Source organism: Equus przewalskii, chromosome 8, assembly GCF_037783145.1.
Source record: "Equus przewalskii isolate Varuska chromosome 8, EquPr2, whole genome shotgun sequence".
Taxonomy (NCBI): Eukaryota; Metazoa; Chordata; class Mammalia; order Perissodactyla; family Equidae; genus Equus; species Equus przewalskii.
The window spans coordinates 58,256,408-58,281,319 of NC_091838.1; the positions used below are offsets into that span (position 1 = coordinate 58,256,408).

At 35.9% G+C, this 24,912-nt stretch overlaps 1 protein-coding gene across 7 annotated transcripts in view; it reads right to left on the minus strand.

The window, feature by feature from the left end:
- Positions 1-24,912, minus strand: part of CSMD3 (CUB and Sushi multiple domains 3) — a 1,172,992-nt gene that overhangs the window by 409,594 nt on the left and 738,486 nt on the right. For all 7 annotated transcript variants that reach the window (XM_070630871.1, XM_070630869.1, XM_070630875.1 and 4 more), the window contains one exon: positions 3,505-3,687. In XM_070630871.1, coding sequence (XP_070486972.1) covers positions 3,505-3,687 — 183 coding nt within the window. The remainder of the gene's footprint in view (positions 1-3,504; positions 3,688-24,912) is intronic.

Here is a 24,912-nt window from a genome sequence, read left to right on the forward strand (position 1 = left end):
CAACATCATAAAATATTGTGATTTTTTTACTTTTCTTATTTGGTAAGAAAATGGCATCTCATTATATTAATTTGCAGTTCTTTGCTTACTAGTGAAGTTGAAGATTTCTCATATGTTTCTTAGATCTCTATATTTTCTCTCTTTCTGGAATTATCTGCTGATCACTTAAGATTATCAATTTTTAGTTTACAGTATTCATATAATATCACAATTCATAAACATTCATACATTATTTTGCTAATAATATTTTAGTATAAATAATTTGTTTTGAGTATTAAAAATTGTAATGTCTTTTTTATTTTTTACTTTGCTTTTAAGTTTAGATCTTTTATTAACATTCAGAAATTAGACCAATATCTATCTATCTACACGAATATAAGGAAAAATATACAGTTATATCTACATATATATGTAGAATATATAAAATGTCAAATAATTATACATTTATGATTATATATAATTTACATGTAATTATAATATACATATACATTTATATATATAATTCTTATTGTTTTTTATACATACTTTATAATAATTTCTTTTTCTGTGTGGAATGATGTTAGAGTTAAAACCAGAGCTTGGAAACTGACAGCCATTATTGGGTTGAATCCAGATTGCAAATGTGTGATTTTTTTCTTATGCCCCCACAAAAAAGTTGAAATCCCATTTTTAACACATCATCTTTCACATTTGAGGAGAAAAACATATGGAGTTCTAGCTGCTCTTGAAAAATCACTGCACCCAGTTCCCTATCACTTCCATAATAGGTGCACCCATGCTTCGTCCTGTTCCTTCCTCATGCTTTTACCCACCTGCATCCTGCAATCATTTGATTCTATAATCCTTGATCTAAATTAACGGTCAGAAAACTTTTTCTGTAAAGAGACAGAGAGTAAATGCTTTGGCTTTACAAGCCACGTGGTCTCTTTTGCAACTTCTTACTTGTCCACTGTAACAGGAAAGCAGCCATGGACAATAGATAAATGAAAGTACATGGTTATGTTCCAAGAAAACTTTATTTACAAAACTAGGCTTCAGGCTAGATTTTCCCCACAGAATTTAGTTTGCCAGTCTCTAAAATGATCTCCACCTGGGTAAACGGCTGACCAAACTCTACCATGCTAATTTCCCCCAACGGCTAGATAGGTAGATGTCTATATAACATTCTAAACACTTAATTATATTAGATGAAGTTTTTATGTAACTTCCTTTCACCCAGTGTTATATTTCTGTGGGTATCATGATAATTTTATGGTAATAACAATATTATGCTTTCTTATCCACATAAGTACTTTGCTTTTAAAAAATTCTCATATCTATTCTTGCTTGTTTTTTTACCCAGCTTTATATCAGTATAGTAGGTCAAGCTCCCAAAGAAAGTTAGGATTTTTGTTGAAATTTCAAAGCAATTTGTATATAACTCATATATTTAATATAATGTCTTCTCATTCAGGAACATGGCATCAATCTCTATTTTTTTCTCATTAAATTTTCTTTTCTCAACAAGTTTATAATTTTCTATGAGTTATTTGGATTTATGTAAGGATTATTTCCATGTATTTTATAACTTTATTTTTCAGAATAAATTCTTTCAATTACACTTTCAAATTAGCTATTGTTGGTATATAATGAAACTATTAATTGCTACATATTTATCATATATCAGGATGCAAGACTGAATTCTTTTTAAAATAGTAAAAAGTGTTCTTAGGATTTTCAAGAGTTTTAAAATTTGTTTTCATCAGCATTATTTTAAATATTTTATTAAATGCATTTTAACACCTTAAAATGACAAAAATATTTTCATTTTTGATGTGATATATTAATAGGTTCTCCAATATTATATCAACAATGTTTCTTTGGAGGAACACTTAGAACTAAAGATCTTCAAGTAAAATCTTTGAAGTATTATTAAACTTTTTAGATGATGCTGACAGAATCAAATCAGAATCTCCTAACGTATTTTCTTCTCTCAAAACAGGAGTTTCACAAGGTGAACTTGGTTAGGGGTGAGCACTGGCCCTAAACTGACAGAGTTCTATTAAGGGAGTCTGTGCACACTTCCTCTCCTAGATTTCCTGAAGAGCAAGCAAAAGATATTTAATTAGGGAAATTTCTGCCAGATTCTAAAAAGATCCACTTTGCTGAAATGTAGGATAAGTTATCTTGGTAATATGTATCAAGAACACTACAATGAGAAACAGTGATGTTTACTTGCTCTTTTTTGTCTTCTTTTTTTCTAACTATGTGATATATATATATTAGAAAATGTTTGGCCTCTACTCACTTTCAAAATTCTCAGTTACATCATTAAAAATGATAAATAATGGTAAAATGTTAAACACTCAACATTTCCAATAAATGAAAATGTGTATTTTGCAGGATATATATTATAATTCAGGTAAAACATAAGTCTTGAAAAATGCTACTTTTTTTTTTTTTGTGAGGAAGATTGGCCCTGAGATAACATCTACTGCCAATCTTCCTCTATTTTATGTGGGATGCTGCCACAGCATGGTTTGATGACCAGTGCTAGGTCCGTGCCCGGGCTCTGACCCTGCAAACCCCAGGCCACCGAAGCAGAGTGCATGAACTTAACCACTGTACCACCAGGTCAGCCCCAACGACTTGTTTTTTAAAACCAGTTAAATATTGAAGTAAAGAATAGGCTAACGCCTTTGTAGGGAGTAAAGGATTTCACAAATGTAAAGCATTATCACTATAAATTGGATACAGATAAAAGTCTTATATTTGAAAAACAGAAATTTATTTTTATCTTCGTGATTATTGGCTTATATATTATCATTTGTGAATATTCAAAACTAAAATGCAAAATTTTCAATATTGCACTCATACCTATTAAGTTGTATTTGTTGGTAATGAAGATAATATTTAACTGAACCTAAAAGTGCATCCAGATATAATACAAATTATATTTTTGTTGCAGTTAAATTGGAATGTTTTAATGTATTTGAAGAAATACATTCTTTTAATCTAAGCATATTTTATAACATAAACATTAATGAATTTTATTCTGTGCAATATAAATAAATGGCACTTTATGCATTAATGTGAGCATCTACAAGCAAAAATAAGTTAATGCATTATACATAGAACATAGGCTTTAAATATTTTAAGTGTTTTTGATTGCAAATAAGCATATACTGTCTTGTTAAAATAAATGAGTCTATTAGAATCAGCTCAGACGTATAATTTCCATAAGAAGTATGCTATCTATAAAGTATAAAATGCCACCAATAAAGTGTTATGAGAACACACATAATATATAATTTGCAATTATCAAGTGAACTATGTTAACTTTATTTAAATCTGTAATGAAATTTATAATTTGGCATAAGCACACTTCTTAAAGACAGTATCACAAAGTGCTACTCGTTCAAAAATAATTACATGGTTCCAGCACTTTGCAATTAATTACAAAAGCAATTATATGCAACGACAGGGTAGCATATGCTATCTGGAAGCAAGGCATTTGGTACTCACAGATACAGATGGGTATGTTTGCAGACCATTGGTTATTCTCCTGACAAACAATGGATTTCTCTCCAATTAATTCAAACCCAAACTGGCATTCGAACCTTAAAACATCACGATTAGAAAATCCATCGCCTTCTCTAATTCCATATAAAGGTGTACCAGGATCGCCACAACTTTCTTTTTCAATTTCTGCAAAAATAGAAGATAAAAGTCACCTTCCAAGGGGTTCGCTATCCACAAAACTGGTTCAGGAGAAGTGCACTCACTATAGCTGACACGTTTAAGAGCAAAAGATGAAAACGTTCTCCAATCTCATTTTTTGTCCTTTTGCCACTCTTATGGACATGATTTGATGAAATAATCTTTATGGAACAATTAGTGTTTTCCTCTCATTTTGTAAATAGGGAAATTGAGGTCATCAGAGATAATGTGGTTGCTTCTAATAGAGCAGTTATGACAAGATTCAGATTTTCTGTCTGTACAATATACATACAAACACACATATACATACATATGTATTTTTCCCAAATCCCAAAGACTTTTCATATTTTTTGCAGTCCGTACATGATACAGTAAATCCTTAGATGGCAACCAGGACATGAGGTAACATTCTCTGCCTCTGTGCTCCTACAGCAATCAGTGTATATGTACCTTTCTCACCGGATGTGCTCTCTCCCTGGCAGTTGTTGACGGAATTACTTCCCCAACTAGACCCGCCAAAAAACTCCTCGAGGCAGGAATCAGTTTTGCATTCCAAATTACCCAGCTAAGTTTCTCAATAAATGCATTTTTGGATAAATTAACCTGAAGGAGGTTGAAAAAATTTCCTTAAGAGCACATTTAAACATCCTTTTGACATATAGTCAAAGAAACTCCAAATGTCTAGGATCTTCATTGTGAAGCTATGTATGTCAGTAGTAAATTACTATGGTGGTTATTTTGGTTTTTAAGTCACATGAAATCAGATCAATAGTTTTGTCTTCAAACAAACAGCAAAAAAATTAAAATTAAAATTAAAAACTAAAACTTTGAGATAAATGGCCTCTCCTGACTAAAACACTAAAACAATCACACATTCCCAGTTCTATAATCTACCAGCATAAATTTGGTGTGTGTTTTTCCAGTTTTTTTATGATTATACAAAGACATATATAACACGTAACATTATAAGCATCTGTATTTACGTAAATATAAAAATTTTCTCTACAAAACTATGTGGTATTATTTTATATATTTATTATACTTTAATACATGTATATATAATAATATATGTATTATACTTTATATTGTATTATTCTATAGTCAATATTATTTTATAACTTGCTCTTTTTTTAACCAAACAATAATTTTGGAGGTATTTTTGAACATCTTTGTATCCTTAGCAGAAACCATAGATGGCTATAATGAGTTTCTTTTTCTTTTCTTTTTTTTTTTTTTGAGGAAGATTTAGCCCTGAGCTAACATCCACTCTCAATCCTCCTCTTTTTTGCTGTGGAAGACTGGCCCTGAGCTAACATCTGTGCCCATCTTCCTCTATTTTATATGTGGGATGCCTGCCAAAGCATGGCGTGATAAGTGGTGCATAGGTCTACACTTGGGATCCGAACCAGCAAACCCCAGGCCGCCAAAAGCAGAACAGGTGAAGTTACCCATTGTGCCACCAGGCTGACCCCTATACTGGATTTTATTTGATATTTTATTTTGATCTATATCATAGCAACATTGGCCTATAAATTTTACTTTTTGTGCTGTTCCTATCTAGATTTAATATCAAAGGAAGAGGTTCATAATTTTCCAACTTTCACTAGTATTTAGATTAGTTTGGATAACAGGAGAAATTGGGTTCTTAAATGTTAAAAAGTGACCAAAAAAGCTGGCTGAGTCTGGTATACTTTTGAGGCAGACACCTGACTACTATTTCAAGCTCCTCTAAAGTTATTTTCCTATTGAAGGGTGTTTTTTTTTTTTTTTTTTGACCGGGTGGCAATATTGGCAACTTAAATATGTTAGACAAGTGATATTTTCTGAAGTTTGCCAGGTTAGTAGCTTAATAGTAATAGAATTGTGTTACAAGATTTTAAAACATCTCTTTATAAATATGTCATGCATCTGCCTTACTACTAATGCTATTTGTGATTAGTCTTCCAGTTTTCTTTGCTCATATTTACAGAGTTGTCAAATTTATTAGTCTACTCAAAGCACCAACATTTGCTGATAAATTCTATTGTTTTGACTTTATTTAAACATCTTCCTTTTTTATCATTTTGGATTCTATCTTCAACTCTCTTCTGCATCATTTTCCTATTCTTTTTCTGCCTTCTGGAGCTGAAATCTTAGGGGTTTTTTTTTTCTTTTTATTAATTATTTTCCACTTTTCTTGTTTCCTAAAAAAAAAAAATACACTTGAATCTATAAATTTCTTTAGAGTCCTGCTTTATCGGCACAGTTTTTTGTTCACTTCTAAATAGTCTGTAATTTCCACTTGGATTTCCTTTTCAACTCATAAATAATTTCAAAGTTTTTTTAAATTTATGGGTCGAGGCTATCATTCTGTTGTTGATTCGTAATGTTATTGCTTTAGTATTCAGTATAAGCATATCCAAGTCTCACAGCAGATACATCAGTAAGATATATTCAATTTAATTTTTTATATTTGTCAAATTGAAATTATTTATGCCTTCAATTATTTTTTGACCATGCTCTCTGATAATTTCTAAAAGAAGTGTGTTAAAGGCCCAAAGAGAGTATGGATTTTACCACATTTTCTTATAGTGGAATCAAGTTCACTTCACATATTTTAAAAAATCATTCACTCATTCAATTTCTTCAGCTAATACTTATTTGACCACCTACGATGTACCAGATTCTGTTCCAGGAATGTAGGATAGATGGATGAATAAACAGACAAGGATTCCTGCTCTCCGGTAGTGCATATTCCACTGGAAGTCTACAGATAGTAAACGATAAATAAGTAATATCTTATTTTAGAAAGCAGTACATGCTACAGAGAGAAAATGTTGAGCAGGGAATAGTGGGATTAAGCACTAGGTGGTGTTGGGATGACACTGCTGCTAGGCTCAGAGAAGTTTATTACTCTTATACCTTCCCATTGAAATTTTTTCTGTTATTGAAAGAATAGGCTCTTCTTCATCTGAAAATGTCTTTATTTTGCCCTCACTAATGAATGATAGTTGGCAAGGTATAGGATTGTAATTCAGCATTATTTTCCCAGAGCATTTTGAAGATGTTCTTCCCTAGTCTTCCATCTAGTAAGCATTCCTGGTGATAAACACGATATCAAACTGATTTTAATTCTCCTATAATTAATTTGTTCCCTGCCCCATCTTCTCCTTTCCCATAAGCGTTAGGATTCCTTTTAAAAACTTGCTGCTTTTAAATGTCACAATCACCTACCTGGTATTTGTTTTTAAATCTATTTTTTTAAGTTGGTGTTTGATAGATTTCTACTGTCAAATAACTTGTAACTTTTTGGGGGGGTTCTAAAAAGTTATCATTATTTATTTTAAAATCTTGTTTCTTACATGCTCTCATCCTTCTGAAACTCCTCTATATTGAATGTTGAAACCTTGAGATTAAGCCTTCATGTTGCTCAATCTTTCAAATTTTCATTTTTAAAATTCTCTATTCTACATTCCAGAAGAACTATCTACATGCAAATATATATGGATTATAAATTCCAATTTACTGTGCACTTTTATCTAATCCAAATTCAACCCATACACTTAAAAATTATGTTATTTACTGAATATTTAATGGTTGTTATTACTTTTTATTGTTTCATAACCTTCTATTATTTTTTTCATGGATACAGTTTCCCTCTTTACTTTTGTGAGGTTATCTAGTACAATTATTTAAAGTTATTTTCTGATTGCTCTTTTCACTGTTTCCTTGGGTATAAACAGAAGTTTACTGAGAGACTAGCAGAATAAACTTTCTTCTAAAGCAGCATACTTGAAAATATATTCGGTGAATCATAACGGTAGTTAAGCTTATGATGAAATATGCAGGAGGAAGTACTTTAGGAGAGGACAGAACTGTTGGTTTTGCACAAGATGTCAAACACATATTTTTAAAATTTTTTATTTATTTTACTGAGGTCAGTCACATGATATATAACATTATATAAATTTCAAGTGTACTATGCTAAGCAAAATAAGTCAGATAGAGAAAGACAATTACTGTTTGTCTGACTCCACTGATATGTGGAAGATAAACAAATAGATGTTTTTGTTTGCTTGCTTCTCTACAACTATAAACTTCCTGCACTCCCCATCTTCAACTTCTACCTCTCCCACCTTCAGGCTTATTTCTTCTAATGTCAGAATTGTCTTGTACTTCTAGGTATAAACTTCTCCCTCTGTTGATCTGTGTTGCAGTTCACAATTGTGGTCTTCATCCTGAGTTGGGGAGGCTTCCCTCTTGATAACTGCATTGGACTCCCTGTCTGGGCATTTGGCTATGTAGCTGAAATATTTTCCTTGGTGTCAATTACTGCAGTTTCTCAGGATTGCCAGTGGCCTCCTCCCTGGAGGTTTGGCCCTCATGCACAATGGCTGCCTACGCAGAAGCTGCAGCAACAGCCTCCCATGGTGGCAGTGGTTTACGAAATTCTCACCTTACCTCTATATTCCATATCTTTATATGTTTCTTTATATTTATTTATCTTAGAGATCTCTTTCAGCCTCATAACAGTTGAGATTTTCTCTTCCTATTCTTAAGCATCAGTGTATTTTTTTTAATATGTTTTCCATCAACTTTGAGTTAGTATTGAGAGTAAGTGCTTACTCTACAATTTAGAAACCACATTTTTTCCTTACTCCTTTAACACAATATTATTTAAAGTCAAGGATCTATTGGGGCTGGCCTGGTGGCACAGTCATCGGGTTTGTGCACTCTGCTTTGGCAGTCTGGGGTTTGAGGGTTTGGATCCTGGGTGCAGACCTACAGCATTCAACAAGTCATGCTGTGGTGGTGACCTTCATCCAAAATAGAGGAAGACTGGCATAGATGATAGCTCAGGGACAATCTTCCTCACCAAACAAACAAACAAAACAAACACCAAGGATATATTTTCAAAACAATGTATAATTTTGAAGCTGCAACACTCTCTCTTAGACTGGAAAACAATATGCAGTAAGTAAAATAAACATACACCTATTACATATCACTCACTTTGACAATTTTTTCTACCCAGGAGGCAAAACTGATATCTGAACAAAGAATTAATATGCAACAGATGAGTGCTATAGTAGAGATACACACAAAGAACAATTATGAATAATAGCATCTCTCTCTCTCTTTTTTTCTTTTTGGTGAGGAAGATTGGGCCTGGGCTAACGTCTGTGCCAATCTTCCTCTATTTTTTTGCATGTGGGATGCCGCCACAGCATGGCTTGATGAGCAGTGTATAGGTCTGTGCTGGGATCTGAACCTGTGAACCCCAAGCCAACGAAGCAGAGCACACGAACTTAACCACTACACCACCAGACCAGTCCCCTTTGGCAGCAGTTATCATTTTTTGACCCATGAAACTGTACTAGCACTGTGAAAACATTTTTTTAAACATTCATTATGCAATTTAATCCTCACAACAAACCTGTGAAAGAACTATTGTCATCTCCATTTACAGACGAGAAAATTGAAGCTCAGAGAAGTTAAGTAATGCTATAGACAGAGTATTTGTGTCCTCTCAAAATTCATACATTGAAACTAATCCCCATGGTGATGATATTTGGAGGTGGAGTCTTTGGGAGGTGATTAGGGCATGAGGGTGCAGCCCTCATTAATGGGATTAGTGTCCTCATAGAATAGGCCTTAAAAAGCTCCTTTGCCTCTTCTGCCAAGTGAAGACACAGAGAGAAGACAGCCATCAGTGAACTAGGAAATGGGCTCTCACTAGACACTGAATCTGCCAGTGCCTTGATCTTGGACTTCCTAGTCTCCAAACTGTGATGTTCATTGTTTATGAGCCACCTAGTCTATGGTATTTTTGTTATAATAGCTCAAACAGACAAAGACATAAACTTACCCAATTTCGCAAAACTTGTGAATAGCAGAGTTTAGGTTTGTCTGAATTCAACGTGTTAATCACCAAGCTATTGTGGAGGAATTTTCACTCATTAACTACTCATTTACGAAACTTCATTTAGTTTCTAATACGTATCAAAATAATATCAGGCATTAGGAATATAAAGACAAATAAGATGTGGTCCCTGCCCTTAAATGAGGGCACAAAGGACATTATAGCAGTCTCCCATTATCTGAGAAGGACATGTTCCAAAGCTCCCAGTGGATGCCTGAAATCACAGATAGTATTGAATCCCGTTTATACTATACTTTTTCCTATGTATACATATCTATGATAAAGTTTAATTTATAAATTAGGCACAGTAAGAGATTAACAACAACTAAAAATAAAATAGAACAATTATAACAATATACATAATAAAAGTTATGTGACTGTGGTCTCTCTCTCTCTCTCAAAATATCTTATTGTACTGTTTTCACCCTTCTTCTTGTGATGATGTGAGATTATAAAATGCCTACGTGATGAGATAAAGTGAGGTAAATGATGTAGGCGCTGTGATGTAGTGCTAGGCTACTGTTGACCTCTGGTGACATGCCAGGAGGATCATCTGCTTCTGGACCTTGGTTGAATGCAGGTAACTGAAATCTTGGAAAGCAAAACCACGAATAAGGGGGGATTAGTGTACAGTAAAGTCCTCTTGGAGTTAGAGGTTGGCGAAAAGTAAGGGCTTCACAGAAGAGGTGATTCTTGAGTTCTCTTAGAGTTATCCCAAAGAGGGAACTGGAGAAGAGTCAGGAAGCAAAGGTATCCCAGGTGGAAGGAGAAGAGCAGTACCAGAAAAGACATGGAGCTTTTTGCTTCCCTTTTCTTCCATAGGCAGTGGCCTGGTTGTTTTAGGAGGCTGCCTGAGTCCATTTGGCCTTCTGTAACAGAATATCATAAACTGGGTGGTTTATAAACAACAGTAATGTGTTTCTCATAATTCTGGATGCTGGGAAGTCCAAGACCAAGATACCAGCAGATCTGGCGTCTGGAGAGGGCCAATTTCCTGGTTCATATACAGCTATTTTTTCGCTGTATCCTCACATGGTAGAAGAGGCGAGGGAGCTCTTTGGGGAACTATCCCATTCATCAGGGCCCCACTCTCAAGAACTAATCACCTCTCAAAAGCCCCACCTCCAAACCACATTGGACATTACGTTTCAACATATAAATTTCAGGGGGACACAAATATTCAGCCTATAGCAAAGGCAGTGGTAGGGTACTAAGGGTTGAGGAGGTAGTGAGGTCAAGTAGGTGATAGTGTGGCTGGGGGCCAAACAAGTAGAAGCAAGGCCAAGGAGGCAGCCAGTAAGGTTGGGAGATTAAGTATATATAATGGTATCATTAAAACCATAAATGTATTAAGAATAATGGTAGCCACACTTCTTGTTATCAAAAAGGGAATGTGGAACAAGGGAAGGCTACAAAGAATCCTGAGAGGTTGAACTAAACTTGAATTGGTGTGAATTCATGTTTAAATTTTAGATAGATATAGATGAACGTATGTATACATATATGTATATATCATATGTCACACACACACTCACACATGTACATGTAAATATGCACAAATATTTTCTAGCTCCATCCACCAAGAGTCCTAAAAGCAGAAAACCCCTATAACAACAAGCACACTGAGTGCCCAAATTTTGGATCTAAATACCATTCTTCACTAACAGGACCCATGAAGGCTGCTTCCAGGGTTGGACAAGGAAAAGTGCAAGATGAGCCTGAAACACCTTGTTTCGTCAAAAAAAAAAAAAAAAAAAGAATAGATGCTTAAGGAATGGTGGGGACATATCAAAAGGTCATAGAGGCCAGCTTGAAGGGGCTCCACTGGCCATTTGGGGACACTTTAACCAACAAAACATTGATGATGACAGATTACTACTGACTGAATAAAATTTAAATGCACAAACCCATACTAATATAAATAAATGGGAGAGAAGAGAAAACTATACCTCCATGTAGAATGACAGTTAAAAACATGCAGAATTAATGAAAACAGAAAATCAGCATTTGGTAGCCACCAATCTGATTTTGTATTCCCGGTGAATGTTTGATAAACAAGATAAATGCATAGTCTTGGATTATCTCTCTGTAAACATGTATTAATCACAAAGGTGAAAATGGTGATGTTACAATAAAAAAACCTGGAAGACACTAATTTTACTAGGTGATCAAGAATCACATAACCAAAGTGGGATATACTGACATTGTTTGCTTCCAGATGTGATGCACTAAGATGATGGGGATCATTCTGTCAAGAATGCATGGCCTACGTCTGGATATGAGGAAAGACTGGATGGACTCAGATTGAAGGACATCTTACAACGTAGTCTTTAAAGTTGTCAATGTCATGACAGACAGGTAAAAAGGAGGAACCCATCCAGACTGAAAGAAATAAAAGAGACATGACAAGTAAATACAACAGTTCCATGCGTGGAATCCTGGACAAAGAAGGAAAAAGAGACAATTTTGGATAGTGAAATTTTAATGGATTCATGAATTATGTAGTAGTAGGGCATCAACACTGATTTTCTAATTTGGATGGTTGTTTTGTGGTTACGTGAGAGACAGTCTTTGTTTTGGTGAAACTCAATCTGATTGAATATTTGGGAGTGACGAAGAATTATATTTGCATCTTGCTCTCAAAAGGTTCTGTGATGGTTTTAAAACTTGTTTGCAAATTCTTTGATGCTCCCCCTATCCAAAGGTAGAGTCCAATCCTCCTCTTTGATTATATGTCAGCGTTAGTGACTAGCTTCTAATGAATGGAATATGGCAGAAGTGACACTCATGACCACTTCTTTCAGCTCCTCTGCTAATATTACTTGTCTCAGGCCCCCGCAACTTTGAGGTATGGAGTCTACTTTATCTTTTCCATTGCAGCAAAAATTATAGCAGCTCCAGTACCCAGATTTAACCCCATGAGATTGCTGGAAACTTGATCTTCCCTAAGGTGCTGCACTGGCATCTGGAATTGTGAAGAACTAAATGCCTGAGGGATGCACTTTGACCACCAAGAGGTGGGAGATGGAAAGCAAACCAGGAGATAAATTGCTCCATTCTCCTTCCCTAAAACAGACAGTTCCAAAGCACGGCTGGTCTACATGACCCACATGACCAAACACGCAACTGTGTTTCTTACGAGGCTGTGGCCACTCATTAACACTGCTCAACATGCCACCTTATATTTAATTCCCCTGTTTCCCTATTATATCTTTTTTCCCCCTTATTTTTGCTGTCTTGGAATTGCACTGCCTCTCTGGCCCCACAAAGTCCATAAGCTTCACCTCAGCCTCTATTTTCTAGGGAACTAAAGCTAAGACAAGCAACTTATCACTGGCAAGCAATTAACAGACAAAGTACCGGACTATCTCAAGGTTGCAAACATAGACGTTATTTCCAAGAAGATAATAATATTAGCTGCCATTATTGAGTGACTGTTATTTGACAGCATATTTATTAAATACTATAATTGTTTTAATTTATGTTTTTTGTACTGAAACATTCAGAGTGAGGTACTATTATTCCAGCTTAACAGATGAAAAAATGAAGTTTTGAGAGGCTGACCAATTTCATATATGTAGAAATAGTTCAAAGGAGATTATATTCAACATCTACCTGACTTGAATGACCACACTCTTTTCCACTGTTCCATGCTACTTGAGAGAAAGCATGGAGAGAATACTGTGAGCCAGGTACTGGAATAATTAAGGAAAAGACACAGATGAATTTGATTCCAGTATGCAAAAGATAGCAACATCAGTTTTAAGAGAGGTTTTTGTCTTGAATGCTTCGACACATTAATCTCACCTGTGTATGGTATCAGAGTGATTTAAAGCTATTCAGATCTCTTCAAATTCCTTACCATGGAAGGCTTTCATGATCAAAACCTTTCCTGTCTCTCCAGTCTTATCTCCCACCATTTTCCTACAAGCTACCTAAGTGTCAGGTATGTCACTTGCTGTTCCCTTTCACACCTACATGCCCTTAGGCATGTCATTTTCTCTGCCTGGAAAGATGGCATTCTCCCAGTGTGTAAAGCCTGGTGAAATTCCTATGCCATCTCTCAAGGTCGAACTATACCTCTTCCGTAAAGACTGCTCTGAGCTTGCAAGCACAGTTAGTTGCTCCTTTCTTTGGGCTTCTATAGGCCTTAGGGCATACTTACATTGGTCCATATATTTTACTATAATTATGTATTTACTCATCTGTCTCTTCCCATGAGCTTTTATTCACTTTTTCCATTTCAAGTGTCGACATACATGGCAATAAACATTTATATATCATTTATGTGTCAGGCAAAGTTATAAGCACTTGTTATGTTTAATCCTGACATAGCTCTATGAGGACACAAAGAGGTAAGTAATTTGCCTAAAGTCACACAAATTCTAAGTGGCAGAGCTAGGATTTAAACCCAGACGGTTTGGTTCTGGCATATGAGTTCTTAAGCACTATACGACCCTTTCTCAGACTAATATTCAAGAAATATTGTGGAATATATAAAGAAGGAAGGAAGGCAGTAAAGAGTTAGCATAAAAAAGTATATGGTTCTATTAGTAAGTAATATAAACAATCACAAATTCTCATAGAGAGAACTACATATCCAGAAAATCATAGAATGACACATTCCAGCTAAGTTTTTTGAATAATTTAAATTTTATGGTTGTCTTATAATTGTAGGATATGAGTGCTGGATATTTTCTGATTACCTATCAAGAACCATTCTCTACCCTTTTCTGCCCTGCTTGTTTCCCCTGAGAGCAAGAGTAAAGGATGACCCCCATGGACCCATAATAAGCAGGCTCCTTTGTTACACAACTTTCTCTGTGTGCAACAAGTGAACAGGGAACAGGTGACACTGGCAGGAGACAGGATGAGAAGGTTGGGAAAAGTCTACAGTAGAGTATTTTTCACCCAACTCCTCTGCCTGATCACCTTGGGATGGCTGTGTTCCTTCACTGAAAGCCAAGCTTATGTCAGGCTACCCTTTCCATGCAGCTGTCCTCTGAGAGGTATGGTTATCACTTCCGAAGGTGATAATGGTCCCTACTGTCATCAGCCAGGGATACTGTATAAGCTCTTGTTAGTTTCCTTAAGCTCTGCCCACACATACCCAGTGTAAAGGTGCCATTTGTTTCCTACAGTGCCCCTGACTGATATATATAACTTAGCATTGACATGCAGCACAAATGCAGCACAAAAAGAATTGCTAGCATCCTACTGATACTTGATTCTATTATCTTATAATATTTTGTCTCTTAGAATATAAAATTGGGTTGAGATTCCTTTAACAAATTTTGCCTCCATTGGGAGTCCGGTAAATACTGTGCACCATTCACAACTAAATTTGGAAGGAACAGAGTGAATATCCATTCCCAGGGTCAGAGGTTGGCACCCATGGAGTAGCACCTGGTTCTGCTCTTTTTCTTCCCTGCTGTGGAAGGAAAGAAATCAGAATCTGGAGAAGAGGTGCTAAAATAAATGAGGATGGGAGGTCAGAAGAAATATAAGCAGAGCACTCCAGAAGGCTCTCCTGCAGTGAGCTGAGAATGAAATTGGAAATATAGGTTTAAATGGCAGTGGTTGAAATTTGTATAAAAGGACTCTTTCATCACCGTTTTTTTTAGTGACCAGGTAACTTTGATCCTTGATGCCTAAAGTAATAAACTCTAATTTTAAATTCAATCAGATTTCGAGCCAAAGACTAACATCTGGCCTTAAAGTGACATAGAAATTCTCATTGATCAATCTCTGACTTGACAACAGTTGACACTGTAATTCAAATACTTCACAGAGAAACTGTGTAGGTTAAAAGAAAGTGATCTGTAAAACTTGCAGTTTTGCTGATTCTTAATGTTAAGAAGCCTCTTGAGAATCTCATTACCTTAGCAACGGGCTTACAAAGGTTATGAAACATAGAATCACGCAGCTAGAAAAGACCTTGTGAGTTAAACTTGGTCTCACCTTCAAGCATCTCAGACAAATGAGACTAGAGTCAACATTTAAAGAGGTTTTGAGAAGGAAATCTATAACTTAACAAGCAAAGTAATGAAGGACATATTTGCAATAATAAATGTGTAAAGTATTTTATAATCATGATGAAAACACTGACATTTAAAAAGCTTCAGATTAGGTACAACCATTTAATAAAAAATATTCAAAATTCAGAATGCTGATAAATATACCCTGAGATAAGACTCTCGAAGTTTACCATTTCCAACAGAGCTACTACAGAAGAATATCTTCAGTCAGTAGTTAAATTACACATTCTTTTGAGATATAGCAAATAGAAGCACTCAAAAAATACTCAATTTTTAATCATATTTCACCTAAAAAACTTATTGAACATCTTAATATGTTTAATAGAATTAGGAACTCTTAATCTGTGATAAAAACAATGTGCTTGTTTTTGATTATAAATATGATTCTATCTGACATATCATTAATTTGGAGTTGTTTCTATGTTTGTATTGATTTATGACAAAACCGTTTATATTCTGTCATCTCAGTGCCCAGGTCTCAAATTTAGAGGATAATGAGGGAACCACAGTTAATGTCTGTACACAAAAACAAGGAGTTTGCCAGCCTTCATAGGTGCCATGGTCTGAATGTGTCTTCTCAAAACTCAAAGATGATGGTATTAGGAGGTGGGGGCCTTTGGAAGGTGATTAGGTCATGAGGTCAGAGCCCTCATGAATGGGATTAGTGCTTGTATGAAAGAGGCTGCAGAAATATCCCTTGCCCCTTCCACCATGTGAGGACACAGCAGAGAAGGCACCAGCTATGAGTCAGGAAGGGAACTCTCACCAGAAGGCCACCATGCTGGAGCCTTGATTTTGGACTTTCAGCCTCCAGAACTGTGAGAAATAAATTTCTGTTGTTTATAAACTACTCGGTCTATGGTATTTTGTTATAGCAACCTGAACAGACCACGACAATAGATATGGAACCCTACGAACTTGGATTATGTAGCATTTTCCTCCAACCCAGTGATTATCAGACTGTCTTCTGACCATGGGTTTCCTGGGGTTTTATGCAAGACCCTACTCAACAATTATAACTCCACTCTCTTTCTCTCTTTCAAGAGAACATGTTGGAATACAAGAGAATGAGACCAAGGTTGTTTCTAGGGAAGAGACTAACTATTCTCTAATTTAATTAAAAATAAATAACGTATGAAAGTAGGCATTTCAAATATTACTAATTACATATTTCTTGAAATTTCAATATAGTACAATATAATAATTTCAAAATTGAGAACTAATGTTAACCCAATAGTTCCTTAGCATATAAATTTATTTTACTGATCCACAACATTTTAATGGGATGAGGTGGGAATCAATTAAAAAAAAAAAACACAACACTTCCTGATGATGATAAAGTATCTTAGTTCAGAAAATCTAATGACTAGTCTTATCAACTTAAAAGTTATAATCAAGGGCCGGCCTAGTGGTGCAGCGGTTAAGTTGGCATGTTCTGCTTCTTGGCGGCCTGGGGTTTGCTGGTGTGGATCCTTGGTGTGGATGTGGCACTGCTTGGCAAAAAGCCATGCTGTGGTAGGCGTCCCACATATAAAGTAGAGGAAGATGGGCACGGATGTTAGCTCAGGGCCAGTCTTCCTCAGCAAAAAGAGGAGGATTGGCAGTAGTTAGCTCAGGTCTAATCTTCCTCAAAAAAAAAAAATGTTATAATCAATTAATTTCAGTTCAATATATACTAAGCATATACTGTGTACCAAGAACTGTGCTAGAAACTATGGCCACAAAAAACTGTATTTCATAACCCCAGCCCTTAAAAAACAGTTTATAAGACCTGCCAAATAGGTGTATTCAGGATACATTTTTAAAATTCCTTTGCACATATTTTTAAGAAAAAGAGAACAAACAATGCTCTGGTCAGCACTTATGCCACAAAATGTAAATGTTTTAAAACTCCAAGATGATTCAAGATTTTAAATGCATTTCCATGTATTCTGACTTAAGGGTTACCTTAAAGATGAAATGTAAAGTGACAAGTGACTCCTCTCCCTGACTAGCTCTTGAGATAGTGTCCTTAAAGTTTGACCCACTGTTTATACACTTGAGATCCTTCAAGGACTTCCTTAGTGTTTGCTTTCAGTTTGGGACTAGGCACAGTGTCTATGACAAAAGGATAATATGGGGGACTGACTAAGATTAGGAAACCCAGAGATGTGCTCAAAAGAATTTTTACATAAAAATCTCAACTAGTTGATGTCATCAACCAGTAAATTAGCTAACTACAGACAGCTTCACTACCAATTTTTTCAGGTACAGTGATCTTACTCATTCATGCATTCAATCATTCATCTGCTCGTTCAATCATGTATTGGTATGTTCATTCAATAAAAATGCCTTGAAATTGTACTATATCGAAAATGTTGGGGAGGTAGAGGTGAATAAGACTCAGTCTATTATGGCCTACCAGGAAAAGACAAGTATGCAGACAAACAAAAGTATGATAATGAAATTTTAGAATAAGATATATGAGAAACATGAGAAGAAAATGAACAATTTTGCTTAGGAGTGGAAAGGCTAAAAAGATTCCATAAACTGAAACAAGAACTAAGATTGAGCAGATTTGCAGTGATGTGTGTGGTTGCAGGGGACAGTATAGGATGTGTGGTAGTTTGTGACATTCTGGGTAGATGGGACAGTTTGACCAAAGGAATGATAGTGTGGAAAACATGATTGGAAAAATTCAAGTAGCTGATCACGGCTGGAGTTCAGGAACAAGAAGGGTGAGGTAAGAAATGAGGATAGGACTTCGACAAAGGAGCTGAGGGCCTACAATGGAGGAAAGAAAGTCTCTTCAACAAGTGGTATTGGGAAAACTGGACAGCCACATGTAAAAGAATGAAAATCGACCATTCTTTTTCACCATTCACTAAAATAAACTCAAAATGGATCAAAGACCTAAAGATTAAGCCTGAAACAATAAGTCTTCCAGAAGAGAATATAGGCAGTACACTCTTTGACATCAGCTTCAAAAGAATCTTTTCAGACACCATAACCTCTCAGATGAGGGAAACAATAGAAAGAATAAATAAATGGGACTTCATCAGACTAAAGAGCTTTTTCAAGGCAAGGAAAAACAAGATTGAAACAAAAAAACAGCCCACTAATTGGGAAAAAATATTTACAAGTTATTTATCCGACAAAGGGTTAATTTCCATAATACATAAAGAACTCACACACCTCAAAAACAAAAAATCAAACAACCCAATCACAAAATGGGCAGGGGACATGAACAGACATTTCTCCAAAGAAGATATATGGATGACCAATAGACACATGAAAAGAAGCTCATCATCACTAATCATCAGGGAAACGCAAATCAAAACTACACCAAGATATCACTTTACATCTGTTAGAATGGCCAAAATATCCAAAACCAAGAGTGACAAATGTTGGAGAGGCTGTGGAGAAAAAGGAACCCTCATACACTGTTGGTGGGAATGCAAACTGGTGCAGCCACTATGGAAAACAGTATGGAGATTTCTCAGAAAGTTAAAAATAGAAATACCTTATGACCCAGCCATCCCACTTTTGGGTATCTATCCTAAGAACCTGAAATCAGCAATTCCAAAAGTCCCATGCACCCCTATGTTCATCGCAGCATTATTCACAATAGCCAAGTCATGGAACCAACCTAAGTGCCCAGCAACTGATGATTGGATAAAGAAAATGTGGTATATACATACAATGGAATACTACTCAGTCATAAAAAAGGACAAAGTCGTCCCATTCACAACAACATGGATAGACCTTGAGGGTATTATGTTGAGTGAAATAAGCCAGACAGAGAAAAAGGAACTCTGTATGACTCCACTCATAGGTGGTAGTTAACATATAGACAAAGAGAACTGATCAGTGGTTACCAGGGGAAAGAGGGGGTGGGGGGAGGGCACTAGGGGTGAAGTGGTGTACCTACAACATGACTAATAATGATGTGCAACCGTAATTTCACAAGGTTGTTAACTATCATAATCTTAATAAAAAAATAAAAAGACTAAAAGAAAAAAAATGAGGATAGGGATATGTGGCATAGCATTGTGTGTAAGGTAAAGCAACTGACGTTTTTCTAAGCAGGAATAAGTCATTGATAAAGCATTCTGATGATGAACATCCAACAAATACTCCACACATAGCAGTCACACTAATTTTGTGTGAAATGAACTAAGCATGATATACAGTCAATTAAAGAGACATGATCCTACTCCCTTGGAAACTTATAGTCTAATAATGGAGCAGTAAAATGAAAGTATCTAGAAGCATTCCTTTTTATAAGGAGACTCAACATAGCAAAGTTCACTTGCCACTTCACTTAAACTGTCTATTCTTTGAACATTTTCTTTTGCAGTACCTTGAATGAAAGAACAAAGTGAAATATGGGTTTTTGTCTAAATCTCTGTAGCTACCTGTTTAAAATAGTTTTCAAGCAGGGATAGATCAATATTTTTTGAACTATAATAGCAATCAAAGTAAATGGATTATTCTTTCAAAAGAATCATAACTGCTGGCAGCCTAACAGCAGTCATCAAAAATTTCTAAACATTATTGCTCTTACTGGATCTACCAGATGGTGAAAGGCTTATAATTAGTTGGAGGTATATTTATAAAGCAAGTAAGAAGAATCTCACTCTTATTATTATAAAAGACTACACTGAGAAAAGCCAGAGTGCAAGAAATGAGCAGAATATACCTTTTGTTTTAAAAATAATAACACTGATACAGTAATATCCCTTTATAGAATTAAGTCCCAGGACTATCCACACAACCTCTTTCAATCTAAGAAAGAGATACAGAGCTCCCATATGTACTGAGCTAATCATTAGTGGGAGGGGGTCCTGGATGAATTGGGTAGGTGTTTGCTCAAGGAGATGAACATAACATTTAATCAGGCATGTTTGGAGCATTGGTGATAGATATGGAAACAACAAATAAATTTAATAATAGGTCTTTGGAGCTAGCTTCTTCCTATAACTTAGGTCTCTGAAGCTCCTACGATAATCACTTCTCCCTTGTCTTTGTCTATCTTTCAGGCTCTGAGGGCTCTGTTCCCCATCTCTCAGGAGAGGATCCTATATAAATCATCTATATTTTAGTTTGAATTTGAATCATCATGTAACTTCATGAAACTTATCTGCATTTTAACTCTTCTCAAATAGTAAGATGAATGACTACATAATTTTAAAAGAATATCAAGTCATATTTGGGATATGCTGTTTGGAAAATGTGAAGACTAGAAAAAAGTCAGGTGTTTGGTTTTATTCATTCAACAATACAATATGTGCAAGAGACATTTTGCACTGTAAAGTTTTAAAAGTTGAGTAAGGCATAGATTTTGTGTATAAAGACAGAAATATTATTAGTTATATAATATGAATATAAAAAATTTTAGGGTAAGGCAATATGTGAAAAAATGTGGTGTTACTTATTCAAGATGTTTTAGAAATCCTCTGAAGGATTATTTTCAGGTTGGAAGTGAATGAGTGTAGGGACAATCATAGAAGATTGTTTCAAAGGAGTTGAATTTCATTTGGTCCCTAATGAGTAAAGAGAACTTTTCTAGACAGGAATTAGAAAATACATTACAGAAGGACAGACACAAGTTAAAGTTTAAACAAGGAAAAACTTTACAAGATATGAGTGGAAAAACAAATTATAGACAGACAGTGGACAACTTCTTGCATCTAGTCAGAGTGGAATTGACAGTGTAAGAATGGAGTAGATCCTAAAGATTTTGCAGTAAAGAAGTAACAGAGCTAAAACTAACCTGGAATCTATGAGAAGAACAGATCCAAGAGAGGAAACTGGAATTAGCCATTGGAATAATTCAAGAAAAGCAAAGTAAAGGATATTAGAGTTGTGACCAAAACAGAGGTGATAAGTAATTGTAAAAGACAAGTGGTAAAATTTGCAATTTATTTGAAGTGAGAAATGCAGATATATATTGAGAGGTGCAGAAGCGCAAAAAATATTTCATGGAGTGAAATCACCATCATGGCAGAGTAAGCTCTACTGGTGATCTGTCCCCTCCATGATACAATAAGACATTCATACTCTGACAGAGGACATCCATGCAACACAAAAGATGTCTGAGACAACCATGCAGCCATATGTCGGAGAGTGGAGAGACTGGAGCTCCCCTCAGAGGAGGTGGAACAGGGTAAGACAAAACTTCACTCCCTCCCCGAAAGGCTGTGATCCAGGGCTGTGTGCAGCCTCTGAGAGGGAAGAAAGGGGGGAGGGAGCACCCCTTAGTGGGAACATCAAAGATCTCTGAGGTCCCTTGCAGCCTAGGAGAAAGCCCCCTATCAAGGTGAAAGCTATTGCAGGGGTGACTTCATCAAGCCAACACCCCAGGAGAGCAGACAGCGAGGGCAGAGCAAGTAAGCCAATGAGTGCATGCAGAAGAAAGTACCTCTCCCCACCACCTGCCAAGCACCTGCTCCAGTACCTGGGATCCTGGTGGAACACAGAGGGCTCAGAATACACAGTTCTTCACCCCCACCTAGTGGTGGTAGGTAGTAACGGTGATCAAAAATACCAGGACAAAGAAAAACAGAGCCACACCTTCTAGAAGTATCAAAAATTATATTAAATCTCCAGACCAGAGAGAAAATGACAAGAACTCAGAAATCAGTCCTGAAGACACAGAAATATGTAATCTAAATGGTAGAGAATTCATAATAGCTATCATCAAAAAACTCAACGAGATAAAACAGATTGTAGACAGACAATTCAATGAGTGTAGGAGCTACTTAGCAAAAGAGATTGAAACTATAAAGAAGACTCAATCAGAAATATTGGGGATGAAAGACACAATGGATGAGATAAAACAAAATATGGATTCCTTGAACACTCCAGCAGATATGTTAGAGGAGGGAATCAGCATAATCAAGGACAGACATATTGAAACACTCCAGATGGAGGAGGAGAGAGAACTAAGAATAAACAGAAATGAAGAAAGTCACCTAGAAATGTCCATTTCAATTAGGAAATGCAACATAAGAATTATAGGTATTCCAGAAGGAGAAGAGAAGAATGGAGGAGAAAGCTTGTTCAAATAAGTAACAGCAGAGAATTTCCCAAACCTGGGGAAGAAGACGGAAATCCATGTGAAAGAAGCTATCAGATTTCCTAAATATGTCAATGTAAAAGGACCTACTATTACGAGCACAATTAAAAAAAAATTCCCAAGGCAACATATGCCCAATGGGTTCTTTGGAGGGATTATGGAATAAAAAGGAGGTTTAATGGTCAAAAGAATTTGTGATATATATATATATATACTCTAAAGAATGTTAATTTAAGTAGCACTTTTCAACCTTTAATGTACTAATTTCCATTGTGAAAGTTTAAGAGAGATACATAGTATATGGCTATGGGTTAAATTTATTTTTTCTTTTTTTAATCTGAAGGACAAATATACACATGAAAAATAGCCAGACCATAAGTAATGTAGGGAGGAAGACTTTTCCTCTACCTAAATGTGGGTTCGTCTGGCCAGAGAACGAATTAAATTCACGTGAGATACAAATAGCAAGAGCAAATTAAACAAAGATTTATGAGGAACCATAGCCCAGGGCCTTTCTTCCCGAAGGAAGAAAGGGCACCAAAGAAGTGGGGTGCACAGAGTGGTTATATAGCCCCAAACAGGATGTTTCACATATGATTGAAATGTCCCTCCCACAATAGTCACAAGATTGCCCTGTCAGCACAGAGCTTGATGGGCACAGCAGATACTGGGTCTGCTATCTTGGTGGGCATAGCAGGAGGCAATTCTATTGTCTTGAGCTAGGTGGTCACAGGTGAGCACAGCAATCAGTTCCTAGCCTAAGGAAAGATGCTTAATCCTGAAGGAAATGCCAACTTTGGGAGGGGGAGGGAAGTCAGTCACAGGAGGCTACCAGACAAGCACAATAAACAAATGCAGATTTAAGTCCTTGCCTTCCCCATTGACTAAGAGTTTCTAGAGATATCTTTACAGATGGAGAGTTCCTTTACAATGTAAATGTGTCCTAACAAAGGGCAAGTTCCATTCCTCAGAGCCTCCTTCCCTGTCCCAGTTTATCAAAAGCAATCAGCCTCAAATAATCCTGATGCCAAAGAGACATATCTTGGGGTGGCCAATTCCAGACCCCTACAGTAACAACAGAACTCTGACTCACATGAGAAGTCCATGGAGCCAGACTACAGCCTCTTTAGCCACTGGACTAGAACAGTCAGACTTTGTCAACGACAACCAATTTTGCTAATTTTTCTCTTACTTCCAACTCAGGATTAGTCAGAGAAAGCTGCATATGCTGCCCAAACTAATCAGATAAAATATTCTGCTTCTAGCTAGTCCACCTCCAGGTTCCCTGTGCCAATCATCTCCACCAGAGAGGAACCGGAGGTTCTTCCTTCTTTTCTTCCTTCCTTCCTTCCACTATAAATTCCACTGATTGCTTTTGAGTTTCTGCTAAAGGCAAGTAATGTAATGCAAGTAATGGTGGCTGACTCTAGCTATAGCACACTTTTAATAAACAGTCTCTGTTTGTTTTCATTTACTTATTTCGAACAACCCACCCCAGTACACATTTATATGTATATATACAAACTGACACACACATGAAAATAAATAACTTCAAAATATGTTGCACAGAACAATGCATAACTCCATAAGGATAATGTAAGCAATGCACTCTGAAAATTTCCACTCTATTCTCAAAAGAAAAATGCTGGTCCCAACTCATTAAAATTATTTAACGGCACACTAATCAATATGAATTTTATATTGCAAAGCAATTGTACACAGATTTTCTAAAGTTTGTTTGACCCCAGAGTCATGTGTTCACGGAGTATCTCTTAGGAAAGATTGCAAACATTTTGAGTAGGGATTACTGGAAGAATGAGGATGCCCAACAAATAAGGAAATCAGAATAAAGACTCGGTTGTTGATGACAGGTGTATAGTTAATTTAAAGCATACTGATTTGGAAATTACAGCCAGAGAAACAAAGAAAAAATACTGAAATCAAGAAAGGAAGCTTCTTTAGAGTTTAGCCTTCCTCTCAAAGTAATAATTTTGTTTTTCTGTCCTAATACCTAACATTAAAATGCAATGGGTGGAGCATATTTTAACAAAGAGAGAGCCCTGTCTATTAGAAACTGAAGGGACTGTGTAAAGGCAAATACAAATATAAAAGAGGCTTAGTTGTTCTTGTTGAAAATAGAAGAGACTTCTCCCCACCTCCCTTTATCTTACAGCTTTCACATTAGAAAACTTCCAATTGTCAGTTCTGTAATC